General features: G+C 32.7%; 1 protein-coding gene across 1 annotated transcript; it reads left to right on the forward strand.

Annotated features, from left to right (window-relative positions):
• The first annotated feature begins 614 nt into the window (after positions 1-614).
• Positions 615-11940, forward strand: LOC128174113 (phosphatidylinositol 4-kinase beta-like). Its single transcript, XM_052839749.1, has 15 exons — positions 615-686; positions 2769-3382; positions 3620-3737; positions 4460-4594; positions 4690-4811; positions 4987-5153; positions 5302-5392; positions 5853-5992; positions 6282-6509; positions 7136-7288; positions 7445-7627; positions 7957-8222; positions 8532-8667; positions 9014-9134; positions 9285-11940. The coding sequence occupies exons 2-15, from the start codon at positions 2893-2895 to the stop codon at positions 9467-9469; spliced, it is 2535 nt and encodes an 844-aa protein (XP_052695709.1). The 5' UTR covers positions 615-686; positions 2769-2892; the 3' UTR covers positions 9470-11940.
• The last annotated feature ends 3362 nt before the right edge of the window (positions 11941-15302 follow it).

The raw sequence follows: 15302 nt of genomic DNA on the forward strand, positions 1-15302 counted from the left end.
AAATTGCGCACTTTTGCCATATTTATTATCTTAATATTTTTTATTTTTTTGTATTTCATGACCATGCTATAATTAAAAAAGCTCACAAATGTAACACGTTTCAAAATTGCTGTTGTTGGTTTCACATGAAAACCAACATGGATTCAAAACTAAATAAATACCGGTATATGCTAGCTTCTACATGTATAAATTAGCTATTTTTAAATGTAAATTACATAAGCAGGACATTATAAAAAATCAACTTAGAGTTGTAACAACAAATCTTATGGATTTTGATTTTTCATTTTTTGCGACAAAAGAGTAGAAATGATCCAAGCACACTGCAGTAGACTTGACATATAGAATACTGACACAGTTCTTGTCCAAAATGTAGAAGCCGGAGACATAACGTTATGGGTTAAGATACGAGTAAGCATATTGGCTGTTTGGTGTTTTGTTCTTTTCACGCAATATTCCAATGTTTTTTGTTTTTATTGGTTTATACGTGTTGAAAATTTTGTTTTAATCCTTTAAAAATAGCTTTTTACATACATGTATTTAGTCAATCGTGCAAAATAGGCCACTATCTATCTATTATTATTTTTTTTGTTAGATCCGCGCCTCTTTGACATTACTCGGGCGTCACGTGGCAGTATTAATAATTCTAGAGAGATACGAAAAACAAAAATGGCGATCGGGATCATCTGGTAACAAAAATTTCTCTTTTAGTTTATTTTCTCATATTGTTAGAAAATTGAAATATTTTCCTTCGAGTTTTATTGTATTTACTTCATATAAGTCCTATTTTATGGTTAACTTTCATTTGAGTCAGAGCGATTTGTAAAATTAGGTCATTGAAATTTTGACAAGACACCACAACCCATAAACATACCGACTCAACCTCCTATGTATATTGTTGTTAAATGTGTGTTCAAAAGTCGATCGTTTAAATGATAAACAATGATGTAAGACAAAGCAAATTCCTGTTAGTATGCCGGTTAGGGCTACATAGTATCTGTGATATCAATGACACATAGTGCTCTGTAATGTGTGAGTGACAGGTCTTGTGTCATTTTCATCTGTCTGGTATGGGAAGATCATACTCATTTGTTGTTCTCACATAGATGAGGAAAAAATGCTTGAGAAAAGTTTATTTTACTGATGATTTCATTGAACATTATATAATAATTGCTATTCTATTATGTAATTAAAAAAAAATACATCAAGACTCTCACCAAGTTACATGATAAGGTTGTTACAATAGGCCTAATACACTTTAAAAATTAAATGTTTTACCAGTTGGATTTTCAATATAAAAAATTTATTAAATGTTGTTTCATGATTTGGAACCATCTTATTGAACAACTTTACATAGGTATTAAGTATATAGATTATAGTAGGCAGGTGTTTTACCAGGAACGTATGTCCCTAGTTTTACTCAGTGTCTTTGTAAAATTTCAAAGTATATTGATTTAAAAAAATAAAGAAATTTAAGTTAAAAGGACCTGAAAAATTAAAGGTGTTCTATTTTTTTTCAAAAAAATAACCATGTAGCAATATCAAATTAGAAATATGAAAACTGAAAATGAAATAAATTTAAAATTACTCTTTTTTCATCATATCATCTATTGATTAACATCCAGGGGTGGGGGATATTTTTTACCCCTCTTTGTTTATAGACCATTCTCCTAATGTAGCAAATTTTAATTACAAAATGTTGATTATGGCCCTGCCTCTGAGTTCAGAGGGTTAAATTCAATGTGATGAAAACAAAACTAATTTTAAGGTAAAAGAAAGAATGTTTACATCATGCATATTTCTTATAAATATGTTGATTGCATTCTTTTGACATTAAAGTATTTATAGGCATTCTTTTGACATTAAAGTATTTATAGAGGCAAGCTTTCTATGTGTGTCGCCACTTTCACTTTCGTGTGAAAGTGATACACTAATTTATTGTGTCTAAATTCATGATATTTCGGAGTGTACAGTAGAGAATACACATTACCTTGTAAACCAAGATTTAGTTTCAAACACACACAGGAAAGTAAGCCCAGTTCTATACACATCTTAATGTTATGAGAGAACCAGGAGGTGTAAATTCAGAATTTGTCTTGCTGTATACCTGTGACTCGACAATGACAACTGGTGATTAGCACTGTCCCATATATGACAGATTTTGATATATGATGGTCAGTTGTAGATGTGTGCTTTACTGGTAACTTAATGTTTTTGCAAGTTTTTGCTAACTATAGCATATTTTTTATTCTTTCTTTCATTCAAATTAAACAGAAAAAATAGATTTTCATAAATGTTTGTCAATGAATACAACTGTACATTTGTAAACTATATGCAAATATAGCATACATGTATTTATTAGTGTATTTTCTAATGGTCACTGATAAGTAGAACACTCTCTCTCTCTCTTTATTTCATGAAAAGCACGAATCTTATTTGAGTCATTCAGTAGAATAAAGTTTCTGAGTCAAAGTCTTAAAGCACTAAGAACCAGTAACAGTGTTAATCATTTTGTGTGTACATGTTTTATCAGACAGTCTATACACACAGTAGTGAAGTGGGTCCAAGGAATCTTACAAATCAGATTGCATAAATGGCATGAAAAATAAAAAAAAGATAGATTGATGATCATAACATCTTCCATCAATCCCTTAATTATTGTTCAGCTTAAACAATGTATAATTGTCATGACATACTACATTTCTCTGCTTCCCATTGTCAATCAAAGCATACTCTGAGTATGACTAATATAAACATTTAACATTTGACAGATATAGGAGTGTCTGTGTGGATTCTGCAGGGTTGTATTCATAATACATGACCATGATCATAAGAAACTGTTAAACAATCACAGCCAGAGAAGAAAAGGATGTGCTCAAAATACCACTGAGCACCATGGCCTCCAGTTCATCACACAATGCTGCTCACTTTGAGCGGAGCTTATCCGCTTCGGCAGTTGATCATACCATATACCGACAGTCTCCAGATCCCAAGTGGAAAGACCAAAACGGAAATGAACAAGAACCAATGGAAGAGGAGACACCAGTGTCAGGGGTTCACAAAGTGAACGGATTGCTGGAAAATGTGAAAGAAGTTAACTGTTCACTTAGAAATGGGCATGCAGAAAACGGAGAGAATTTATCGGAGAAAATAGCAGCATTGAAAGTTGAAAGTAATGGCCTTAGCACTGTGTCTGAGGAAGAGAAAAAAGAGAAGGTGAAAGATGAAGTATTGGGGAAACCCCCTCTGCCTCGTAACAAGCAGAACTCGACCAGTGGCAAGCAGTCCTGGCTACTACGACTGTTTGAATCGAAAATGTTTGATATGTCCATAGCTATTTCATATCTCTTTAACTCTAAAGAACCTGGGGTACAGACATACCTAGGTTTGTATTTTTATTGTACTGCTAGTTTAAGTGCATATAAACAATAAGCCAAGTATTTACTTTTATCATTTACCGGTAATCAAAATATGTTAAAATAAGAGTACATGTAGTATTTTTTCCTGGTATTGATGTTCATTTCTTTTTATCTGTAATCTGTGACATTATTATGCTGTGTATATATATATCAAGATACTTTTTAGATTTGTTGATTCCCATGTTTTCTGTTTTGATAACTAGGAAACAGGTTGTTCAGTTTTCCTGAAGAAGAAGTGGACTTCTACTTGCCCCAGCTACTGAATATGTACATTCATATGCATGATGTTGCTGAAGCCATTCACCCTTATATAGTTTATAGGTAAATGTCCTCTAAATAATTAACATTCCCTTAAAATACAGTCAAAGGGATTAGATAGTAACAATTGTTAAGGCTTATAATCAAGTTTTTTGTCCATGGTTTTCTATATTGACTACATGTAGTCGACACATTAAGTTAATTATTAACAGAAAGTACCATCTGTTCATTGCACCAGGTGCTTCCTCAATCTTAATTTAGAACTCACACACATTGAAAATATTCAAATGAGCTCCAACATTCTGAAAAGGTAATGCATATCGAATATTTTTAGATTCAAATCACTAAAAGCTGTGCCTTACTAAAGATGCAAGGTCATCAGAAGACCTAAATATACATATATTAATGTTCCTTGATTTGAATTTTACTGATGATAGAGATTAGATGGGAACCATTGTTGATGGAAAACCCAGTTGATATGTAGATGATATCGTGCATTTCTTGTATACTTTGTAGGTTAATTAATTTTGATCTTTGACTCAGAGGGCAATGACCTGCGCATCATGCAACTTGTCTATAAAATATTGTGATTTAGTTGATTTACTGGTCAATGTTATGTAGATCAATGGTCAAGGTGTTTGATATTATAACAGTCATCTGAAATTATTATCGTAAATAAAAAACTTGTTGTTTGAACCTTAATATTTTTTCGACTGAGCTTCTTGGGGTCAACAAAACCTGCAATACAAAGAAGAGGCATTTACATTTTGTGATTTTTTTTAAAGATGCAGACATAGTGTGGAGTTCTCTCTTCAAACTGCCTGGATTTTGAGCGCTTTCTCTGCTGATGTTTTGAAACCAAACTGGAAAAATTCTCAAGGAATAAAGTTGAAAAACATGATTTTGAATGAGGAGTTAAGGTATTTGTATTTCTGTTTTGTTTATAAAACTGAAATTTGTTTTTCCAAATCTTTACTTTATTCTATAAAAGATTTGGTATTTGTAATCTTTGTAGACCAAAGGTTGATAAGAAAGCTGGCAATCTGCCAAGCCCCACCCTGCCACATGCACTCCACCCTCTGACGGTGACTACTCCAGTGAAGAAAACCCACTGCAGATCCAAGTCAGATGCGACAGGTAGAAGCAATATAGATAAAGATGTTATTTATGTTGACAGGATAATTTGTATTTTCAAGAACTATGCTAAATGTAAAACCAATGTTTTACTTTTCACCCCAGCCCATAGACAGGCTTATAATGAACCTACCAGTAAATGCATATTTATCTTTTCTCTTCTTATTTTTCTACCTAGGTATTTACTCCAAGATGCCCCACAGTCAAACAACAGGGAATCTCCAAAAGTCAAACACAGGAGATTTATCAACAGGTCGAGCTTTTGACAGTGGCTGTATTTGTGTGCAATCTTCTGAAGGAATTGTTAATGATCTCACTGGAAAAGAAACAGTCTGTCATTGTGGTGTAAGTTTGTGTACCACAATAACAAAATCATCAATTGTTTTAATACCATTGCTCCAGATTTGTGACCAAAGTGTTTGTAATTACCAGGTGTTTGTTGCATTGATATATTAATAAGCAGTAGGTTTGATTTTTTTCTGTTATTGAATAGGCTCCCAGGTTAAAACCTGAATTAGAGTTTGTGAATGCCTTGATGAACATTGGATCTCGCCTTCAACAGCTTCCCACCAAAGAGCTGCGAAGTAAGTCCTGCATGTTTTGACATTGACTAAAAATACACTTTTATCGAAGTAAATTTTATGGTTTAGATAAATTTAGCTTGAAATGTAGATAAAAGAACACATAATGAAATTGATATGAATAGATTTTCCTTTTTCGCTTACTTCAGTCTAAATAAAGAATGCAGTTTTTGTGAAAAATATTTATCTGATAAACCATCATGACTTACAGTGATAGAATATAAATAACATGCTGCATAATAATATGGTGCACTCATTTTAAAAAAGCAGTAAAACACAAGCTGTGGTATTTGCAAATTGAGATAAAATGACATGGCATACTATTAGAATATGCATATTACTAAATCACTACAGTGCACTTGTATGTGATCTTTGTAAAAAAAGAACTGTTCATATTAGTTTAAGAATTGATTTCTATGGTCATTATGAACATTCAAACATGTGTGAATGTCTTTCCTGATAGCATCAAGACTGATAGCAGAACTAGCCATGTTGAATCTGAACCTACCGGCCCGAGTGTGGCTCCCGTTCGGAACCAACAGCCACCATCACATTGTCAGGATTCCCCACACCCAGGCCATAGTACTCAACTCCAAGGAGAAGGTCAGACACACAGGAACTCTGTCATGCATATATTGCACTTCCTTTTACATTGTAAAACAATTATTTCACTTTGGTCTTCCAAAAATTTATTTTGATACGTTATTCACAATAAATAATGATTTTAAGGCACACATTTATGTACATTGTTTTAAATAGATGAAACAAGGTTACACAGTATGTTTTTTTTCTTTCTGACTTTGTACATGCTTATTTGTATAAGTGTATAAATAACAGTGACTGTAAGTATTTAAGTGATCAGAAACCTGATTTTGTGATGCATTCTTTGCAGGCCCCCTATTTACTGTATGTAGAAGTGCTGGAGGTGGAGAATGTGTATTCTAGTCATGTTCCCAGTAAACGACTGGAGAACACGTTACGATTCACAAAATCGGAGGAGGATCTAACAACCTGCTACGTCCGGAGTAATGGCTCCCCCCACCCTGAGTTCAGCCTGTACGGAGGGTCAGAGTTTGATGATGCCGAGTGCTGGTCTCAGGAGGATGATGAAATATTACAGGTCAGAGTTCAAGAAATTGAGAAATAGATGATGATGTATTGCAGCTAGAACAGAATTTATTTAAGAAATAAACAACGTTATTTAGTGAACATGGCGTTATGAATAGCAATTGCTCTGCTGGCATATTCCATGATGCGCGCTAGCGCATCATGGAAAATATGCCAGCAGAGCAGTTGCTATTCATAACGCCATGTACACTAAATAATCCTTGTTTATTACTTATATTTGCATTTTACTATCGCAAATACCCTGTATTAGCCTAGACCTTGACTTTTAGCTAGTATTGCATCAAAATTAATCATTCAGACTGTAATGTATCTTTTTAATTCACATAGATTTGTTAACAGAATCAATGATATGTTACGTATAGTTTGACTGACAGAAATCTTACATGAATTTGTAAGTGAATATATCTACATGTATAAACTGGGAAGTTTAATTTAAGATTTAGATATTTATTGCCCCTCGAAATTTTTATCATGGCAAATAGATTTTAAAGATAACTGACTGGTAAAACTTATAAGATTAAATTGAAAATGAGGTTTTTGAAAAAAATGGTGTGAATTGAAGCTTAGATTTGACTTTGTAGAAAATGTCTAACTATTTCTTTTTCTCTTGTGAAACAGTTTGCTGTGAAGACCAGATCAGTGGACACTCTGTCACAGTTCTCTGTTGATAGCACCACCAGTGCAGACAGTAAGGAACCAGTTTATATCGCTGCTGGCGACATCAGAAAGAGGCTTTCTGAGCACTTCACAGCCCCCAAAAGCAAATTTGAGGTAATTTCTGAAGTCATTTGAGCAATGTTTATTAAAGCAAATAAACCGTTTTTATCTTATCATGAATCATTCAGTCTCTTTCAAATGAAAAATCTAATGTGACAGTGAAAATATAGAACTCCTTGCTAAATGACCTCAATTTTGGCCTATTTTCAGCGTGACCCAGAGGACCCCTCAGCAGCCGCCCTGAAGGAACCCTGGGAAGAGAAGGTGAAGAGGATCCGTGACGCCTCCCCCTACGGACAGCTCCCAAACTGGAAACTCCTGTCTGTCATCATAAAGTGTGGGGACGATTTAAGACAAGAACTGTTGGTGTACCAAGTCCTGAAGGTGCTGAAGGTATGGATACCAATAATTACAAGAACCTCTAAATACAACAGCATCATGTGTATGTTGTATGTGCTACAACATGTATAATATTTGTAATTTAAAGACATGTACATTGTATTTTATTAAGATGAAAAGTTCTAATTTGTTTTATCTACTGGTAACCTACTATGTATGTTGGTTTTCATTAATCATCTTGTGAATTAGGTATCCAGTATTGAATGTATTAATGATATTTGTACTCTTTCCATATAACTTATTTATAAGGTGAAACACTGTATTACATGTTATGTAATGTAGTGAGAGCAATTAGACAGAATGACATATACTGTTTCTTTTAGAACATATGGGACCAGGAGCATGTTCCGTTGTGGATTGAGCCGTACCACATATTAGCCACGTCCAACAACAGTGGAATGATCCAGCCGGTGGATAACACAGTGTCTATCCACCAGATCAAAAAGCACAGCAAGAAGTCACTCAAAGAGTATTTCATCCAGGAGTTTGGGGAGGTGAACAGTGAGGGGTTTCTGACCGCCCAGAAGAACTTTGTCCAGAGCTGTGCCGGCTATTGTCTGGTCTGTTACCTGATGCAGGTCAAGGACAGGTGAGAACATCAGCCTCTGTTTTCACATGGATGTCTATTGTTTTGTTTCTTTTATCTTAAATTTATCAAAATGTGTGTGAAATATATTGAAGCAACCTTTAAAATCCCATAAATTCATATTGATTTAGTACCACTTAAGTAATAAGAAAACAAAATTTCGAAAAAAAACAAAGTTGTTGACAGACTACAAAACAACTCTTGTGAAAAAAAATTCTCATTAAAAATGTTATATTTTTATATTATCAGGACTTAATATGGATAACACATTGTTTGCTCTCAGTGTAAAGCTGGGTTTTTTTCTGTTTACAGACACAATGGGAACATTCTGTTAGACAGTGATGGACACATTATTCACATTGACTTTGGCTTCATTTTATCAACCTCACCGGGCAAAAATCTGGGCTTTGAGAACTCGCCATTCAAACTCACTCATGAATTTGCAGAGGTATGTATAATCAAGAAATACAGAAAGAAGAGCAATCATAATATTTGAAATATTTTGGAAATAAAATGGCTTGTTACTTTAAATAAGGAATTTACAGCAGTCAAATTATCCCCATTAAGCAGCTTGGAATTCTTAACTTTTTTCTGCATTATTAAAAAGAGTATTTACCGTTAATAAGTAGAGAGTGTGTGCTTTTTCTCTTTCTAAAAATTATAGATTTTTTATGACTTGGAAAAAAAAAAAGATGAATGAAAGCATTATCTCCTGTGTATACTGTACACATACTTTTTGGTGATAATTTTTACAATATTTGTTGATATTTACTGTTTTCTGGTTTCTATTTCAGGTTATGGGAGGCTTGGAGAGTGACATGTTTGAATATTTCAAGATTCTGATCTTACAAGGATTAGTGGCATCAAGAAAACACATGGACAAAATCATACCAATAGTAGAGATTATGCAAACAGGTACATGTATTTCCTTGAAATTGATACGAGAAAACAAATAATGATCCAATTATACAATTTTTTGTGAACAGAATTATTGTGATTTTTCTCTTCAATGCTTTATATAGTATACTATTTTTTGCATTATATCCCTGCAATACTTGTCCATAGGTTCAGGTTTGCCCTGTTTTGGGAATGGTATGAACACAATTCGTCAGCTCAAGGAACGGTTCCATCTAAACCTGACAGAGGAGCAGCTTCAGCTGTACGTGGATCAACTCGTTGAGTCGAGTCTGAACTCGCTGACCACTTCACTGTACGACAAGTTCCAGTACTTCACCAATGGCATTCTGTAGGTGTGAGATGGACTCAATGAACTGAAGAGTCCACAAAATGAAGTGATATACTAGCTGTAGTGAAAGAGGTGGAAGTGTGTGACTGACTAGATGGAAACATACTTTAAGTTTAGGAAATTCAAAGTCTAGATGGGAACTGACTTAAAATTAAGAAAATCAATGTGTGCTACTAACATTTAAATGTGTTACTAACTAGATGAGAATTGAGATATGAAAAAAAACAGTGTAGAGGAAAAGCAAAGGTGCCAACATGTGTAATGGAGGCATTAACTGGAGAGATGCACACAGAAACTAAAAATTGGGAACTAGTCAGAAAAAGAGGAGAACAGTCGCCATAATTGACCCCAGCTTAATGTTAATACAAGATAATCCTACCTCAACAGAAGGAAATGCATTTCTCTACAGGAAAAATAAATCCTGACTTGGAGAATTTCAAAGGTTTTTAGAACTTATGCATTCAAATGTGTTGTTAGTCTGTATAAGAACTTTGAAGTCAGAAATTCAGTATAATTATCACTATACATGTAAAGTTGTATTGATGGCTTGTATAAGAATCTTCTGAAGCTTTCTTGCGAGTAAACAGCAGATTTTTTTCAAACCCTGCCTGTCCAATGCTAAAATGAGATTCTAATGTCGTGCCTATATGTAAAAACTTTTTATTTATTTTTTGATGTACATGTGTATATATATATACATAAAAAGCATGTTGAAGTGCTGAGATATTACTACATGTATCATTTTGGCACTTCTATGATCATATATGAGAAGATGCTGTGTGTTTGATATTCATAATGAGGATCTTTTGTCGATTCATGGAGAGAAATTCTATATGAAAACATTGAACCTCTTCTATAAGTCGAAATAAGAAATTCTTAAATTCTTATTTTCCATGTCAGTCACCTTACAATATTGTGTTTTTAATGGAGAATAATTTTGCCAAATATCTATATGATATTTATCATAATTGTATAAAATAGTACCGGTACTTTAAAACCCCTGGGTGTTTTATAGTCCGTGTGATATAATATACATAGAAGTACTCATTCATTTAGATGTTTCAATTGGAACTTTTATTTTGTATTGTATATAATAATTATTAAAAGTCTTAAATAAATTAAACAGTTTTCTTTAAAAACTAATGAGATATTCATGTACTTGTATTTTAATAGAAAACATTGTGCTTTTTAAAAATGTCAAAGTTAATTCTTATTACTTTTTCTGAGTTTGCATAGTGATAATTTGTTATCAATATTTGTATAGTTTTTATAGGATTTTAGCCAACTTTTGTGCCATATGTTGTACACATAAGTATGAAATATATGTGGAATAGTACTTGATGTTGGTTTTGGGCATACTAGGAATGAGCAGTCCTTCTACTTGTCAGTTATAGGGGTAATAGGGAAGATTTAGAACACTGAAAGAATGTACTTGTATTGTCATACCAATATGGGGCTCTTTTTCAAACAAAAGCAACAGGTACGTTGGTAATTTCTTGTAAGATTTCTTTGAATATTGTAAAGTGTCTGAACTGTTGTTGACAATAGATTGGATTAGTCCAAGTTTTGCTGATTTGTGATAGTGTCTGATAATGCCTGCAGTGTAGCTGAATATTTTGTGATGGCAGAGAATTCAATGCAATTATTTTATGTGCTTACGTGTTTGACTAACTTGTGTCATGGACCACCTGTTCTATCAGACATTTTTTGGTGAGAAGGAAATGAAGCAATCTATTAACTCTACATTGTACATGTTTTATGTTGTTTTACATCCAAACCGTTCACATCTTTGAAACATTTTTCTTGTAGGAAGCAGTGTTGACTCATTCCTGTGAATATCAATGCAATTTTTGTGTATATTAATTAAGTGAACTCGCATCAATTGTGTAACAGATTTGTCTCTGTATGGAGAGAGAGAGAGAGAGATGAGACATATTACATGTAAATCATAGTATTGTATTTCCTAGTCAAACAGCTATAATGGAATAACATGTACATACATATAAAACACGTGACAGGCAATGATAGACAACCTCCTTCCCTGGTTCATCTTTGTGTTCCTATGCAGCTCTTAATTTCTGAAACTAATGTGACAATCTTTTTTTAAATCCTTGATAATGTCCAGAGATTTTCATAGATATTTGATAAAAGGCTATTAATGCTTGTTATTTTCACTCTGTAGAACATTGCCAGTTGTATATGTTTCATTTCAATTGGCATATCATTTCATGATAAAATTTCACACAGTTCTCCTTTCTCTTGCTCATAAATGCCAAATTAAGTTGTTTGCTAATTTTTAAAAGCTTTTTTTTTAAGTGTCATACCTGTAAATAATGTCAAGGTAGATCATGCTTATTCCTTCTGTACAGAGATTTAAGACTCTGCTTTTGATAAGTATAAACCCAATGCACTGAACAAAGCTTCATTTGTGAAATGTCACAAAGTTGTTTCTATTAAAATGTAATGAAGAATATTCGTCTTTGTTTTCTGTTGAACATGATTTCTGTGCAATTTTTTATTTTGCTGGCTTAAAGTGGAAACTAAACATTGTTGAGATGTTGACCATTTCAACTGGCCCTGCCTAATGGACAGTAGGATGAAAAGCTTATCAGAGGATTTTGCTTTGACCTTGACCTATGACTTCGAATTTGTTCCAGTTGCCATAGAACTTTATAAGCTCATTACCCCTTACCTACAGCCTGTAGGCTACAGGCATATGTGGTTTAATCGTAGCAAGATTAAGCCAGTGGGAAATAATTTAAAGAGATCTACTATGAACTTCACATTTGGATTTGAAATTTGGTTCAAGGTCACTGCACAACATTTACCCAAAAGCTCTATAATTATGAAAAGTATAAGCCAGATAGAGCTATGGAGAGAGTATATAGGTTTTGAAAACAAAAACAAGGTCTGTTATGACCTTGACCTAGAAACATTATTTAGATCACTACACACCCTTTCACCAAAGGCCTTCACTTCACACAGTTCTTTGTTGTTTTATAATATTACTAATATTTTTTTTTTTTTTTTATTAAATTTTTATTGTCATTTTCATAATTATTACAAGGAATTCAAAAAGACAAAGCAAATATTTATTGGCACTCACACACCCTTTCATACACTTGCACACATAAATATCAGAAACACATTCTAATTGTTTACAGGAGAATTAAATTTCAAAAATATTTTTCCAGTTTGACCATTGTTTGTCAAATTTTAACATTTCACATGATTTAATTGATATGTATCTTTCAACCTTATATTTGAAATAGATATGTTGTAATAGTCCCTTTAAGTGAGGGATCTTTTTTTGTTTCAAACAGTTAAAAATATACTGTTTGGTATACAAAATTATAAAGTTTACAACTTTGTTACCCTGATTTAGAGGTATTTCACCAAATATTACATTATTAACATTAAATCCAATTCTATTTGTAGTTTTACAATAGATATGCATGCTGAGTTTATTCCATAATGGCAGTATTTCTAAACATTTAATAAATACATGTTGAATTGTTTCTACATCTTCTTTGCAAAAAGAACAACAATCATCAGTGCTTACATTGATTTTTTTAAGATAGTATTTTGTAGGCAACATTCTGAAAAGAATTCTGTACTGAAGCCATTGTACTGAGGTATCAGCACTTGTTTTAAAACATACTTTAAAGAACTCTTTAACAGAAACATTAATTTCTAGTTGCATGGATAGTTCAGTGTTCCATTTCTGAATGGAACTTGGTATAATATCTTTACTATTAATAAGATTGTACAAGATTTTCGAACATTTTTCAAACAGTAAAACATACTCAAAGTAAAATGGAATGTATGGATAGTAGTATTTTCTAACATCAGATCTTTTTATAGACTGAGATCTAAGGAAACTAGATATTGCATTAATAACACTGTTGTATAGCATTGTACATACATTAGACAGTCTATAATTTTGTGCAAAATCATGCTGTTTCAAAAACTGACCATCTTCATTTAGAAAGTCACCTATAGTTTTAATACCATGTTCATACCAATTATAAACAATGATAGGTTTATAACCAACACATATATTTGTATTGTACCAGATTGGCATAGCACATACATTTGTTGTAGATAATGAATAGTCAATTGTTCTTAAAACTTTTAACCATGAGTGTAAAACATCTTTCCAAAAATTATTACTATGATTTATTATGTTTTGTACATATTTGTCACCAAAGTCTAACAGATGCTTTACCACTTTGTTGCCATGAATGTCTAAAAATATATCCGTCCATGGTTTGTTATCTTTTGTTAACCTCTTTATCCATGAACATTTTAATGACACTAAAAAATTGTTAATATCCAACATTTTAATACCACCTTTTAAGTAGTCTTGAGTAATGAGTTGTCTCTTGACTTTATCTATTTTTGAATTCCATATAAATTCATAAAAAAGATTGGTAAGGGAAGAAATAATTTCTTTATCTGGACTTGGTAAGGAAATAAAAAGGTGATTGAGTTTTGGAAGAAGTAATGTTTTAACTACAGTAACTCGACCAAAAGGAGTAAGAATTCTCCTTTTCCACTGTTGTATTAAAGCTTTGATTTTAGGTATTAGAACACTATAATTTAGACTAACAATTTTTTCTAACTCAACAGAGAATTCTATTCCCAGCAGATTGAATTTTGTACAACCCCACTCCAGTTTCCATCTTGTATGATGGTATACTTGTTTAGAAAATTTTTTTGAACCTATCCACACAATTTTTGTTTTTGGAACTATATATATCTGCAATCCTGAAAAAGTTGAAAAAAGATCTATGGTATCGAGAGCAGCAAAAAGGGATTCTGAAGAACCATCAAGCACCAAGGTTGTGTCGTCAGCATATTGGGATATTTTATGTTCTTTTCCATTGGCTACAATGCCTCTAATATTTACATTTTGTTTAATAAGGATAGCTAATATTTCTGCACAAAGAATAAAAAGATATGGGGCAATCGGGTCGCCTTGTCTACAACCTCTATATATAGGAAATTGTTCAGATAGCACACCACACTGTAAAACAGAAGCTGTGATCTTGGTGTTTAGGATTTTTATCCAAGTGATTATATTTTCACCGAAACCAAAATATTTTAAAACTTTGTAAATAAATTTCCAGGATATAGAATCAAAAGCTTTCTCAAAATCTATGAGCACCAGTAAACCAGGTATATTTTTAGACTCAGTGAAGGATAATAAATCATAGACAAACCTAGTATTTTCACCAATATAACGACCCTTAATGAAGCCAGATTGGCTTTCCGATATTAAAAAATCTAAGGAGGATTTAATTCTATAACTAAGGCACCCTGAAATAAGTTTATAGAAAACATTCAAAAGAGTAATTGGGCGCCAGTTTTTTAAAAATTGCCTAGGATTGTCACCTTTTGGAAGACATGTAATGATTCCAAGTCTTTGCGATATAGGCAGCTCCCTATTAGCAAAAATATGATTAACAGCTAAAACAATATGGTCTTTGAGATCCCTCCAGAAAAACTTAAAAAATTCTACTGTAAAGCCGTCACTTCCCGGTGATTTGTTGTTTTTCATATTTTTTAAAACAGTAAGTATTTCATTCTCAGATATACTACTCTCTAAAACTTTAGAGGTGTTTTTGTCCAACTTTGGAACCCCCAAATTTTGTATTAAATCCTATGGTATCTGAATCTTTGCTAGCATAAAGGGTTTTATAAAAAGTTCTGACCTGATCTAAGATTTCAAACTGATCATAAATAGTTTTATCATCAGTTTCTACTTTTTTTATAGTTTTATTCAAAAAATTCCGCGATTCTAAAGAACAAAAATATTTGCTAGGCTTTTCCCC

This window comes from Crassostrea angulata, chromosome 1, assembly GCF_025612915.1.
Source record: "Crassostrea angulata isolate pt1a10 chromosome 1, ASM2561291v2, whole genome shotgun sequence".
NCBI lineage: Eukaryota > Metazoa > Mollusca > Bivalvia > Ostreida > Ostreidae > Magallana > Magallana angulata.

Excerpts from the sequence above, each read along its gene's own strand:
- LOC128174113 (XM_052839749.1), top strand. The coding sequence starts at position 2,893 with ATGGCCTCCAGTTCATCACACAATGCTGCTCACTTTGAGCGGAGCTTA. Across the intron at positions 7,289-7,444 it reads CCCCCAAAAGCAAATTTGAG|CGTGACCCAGAGGACCCCTC; the intron begins GTAATTTCTGAA and ends GCCTATTTTCAG. Across the intron at positions 8,223-8,531 it reads CTGATGCAGGTCAAGGACAG|ACACAATGGGAACATTCTGT; the intron begins GTGAGAACATCA and ends TTCTGTTTACAG.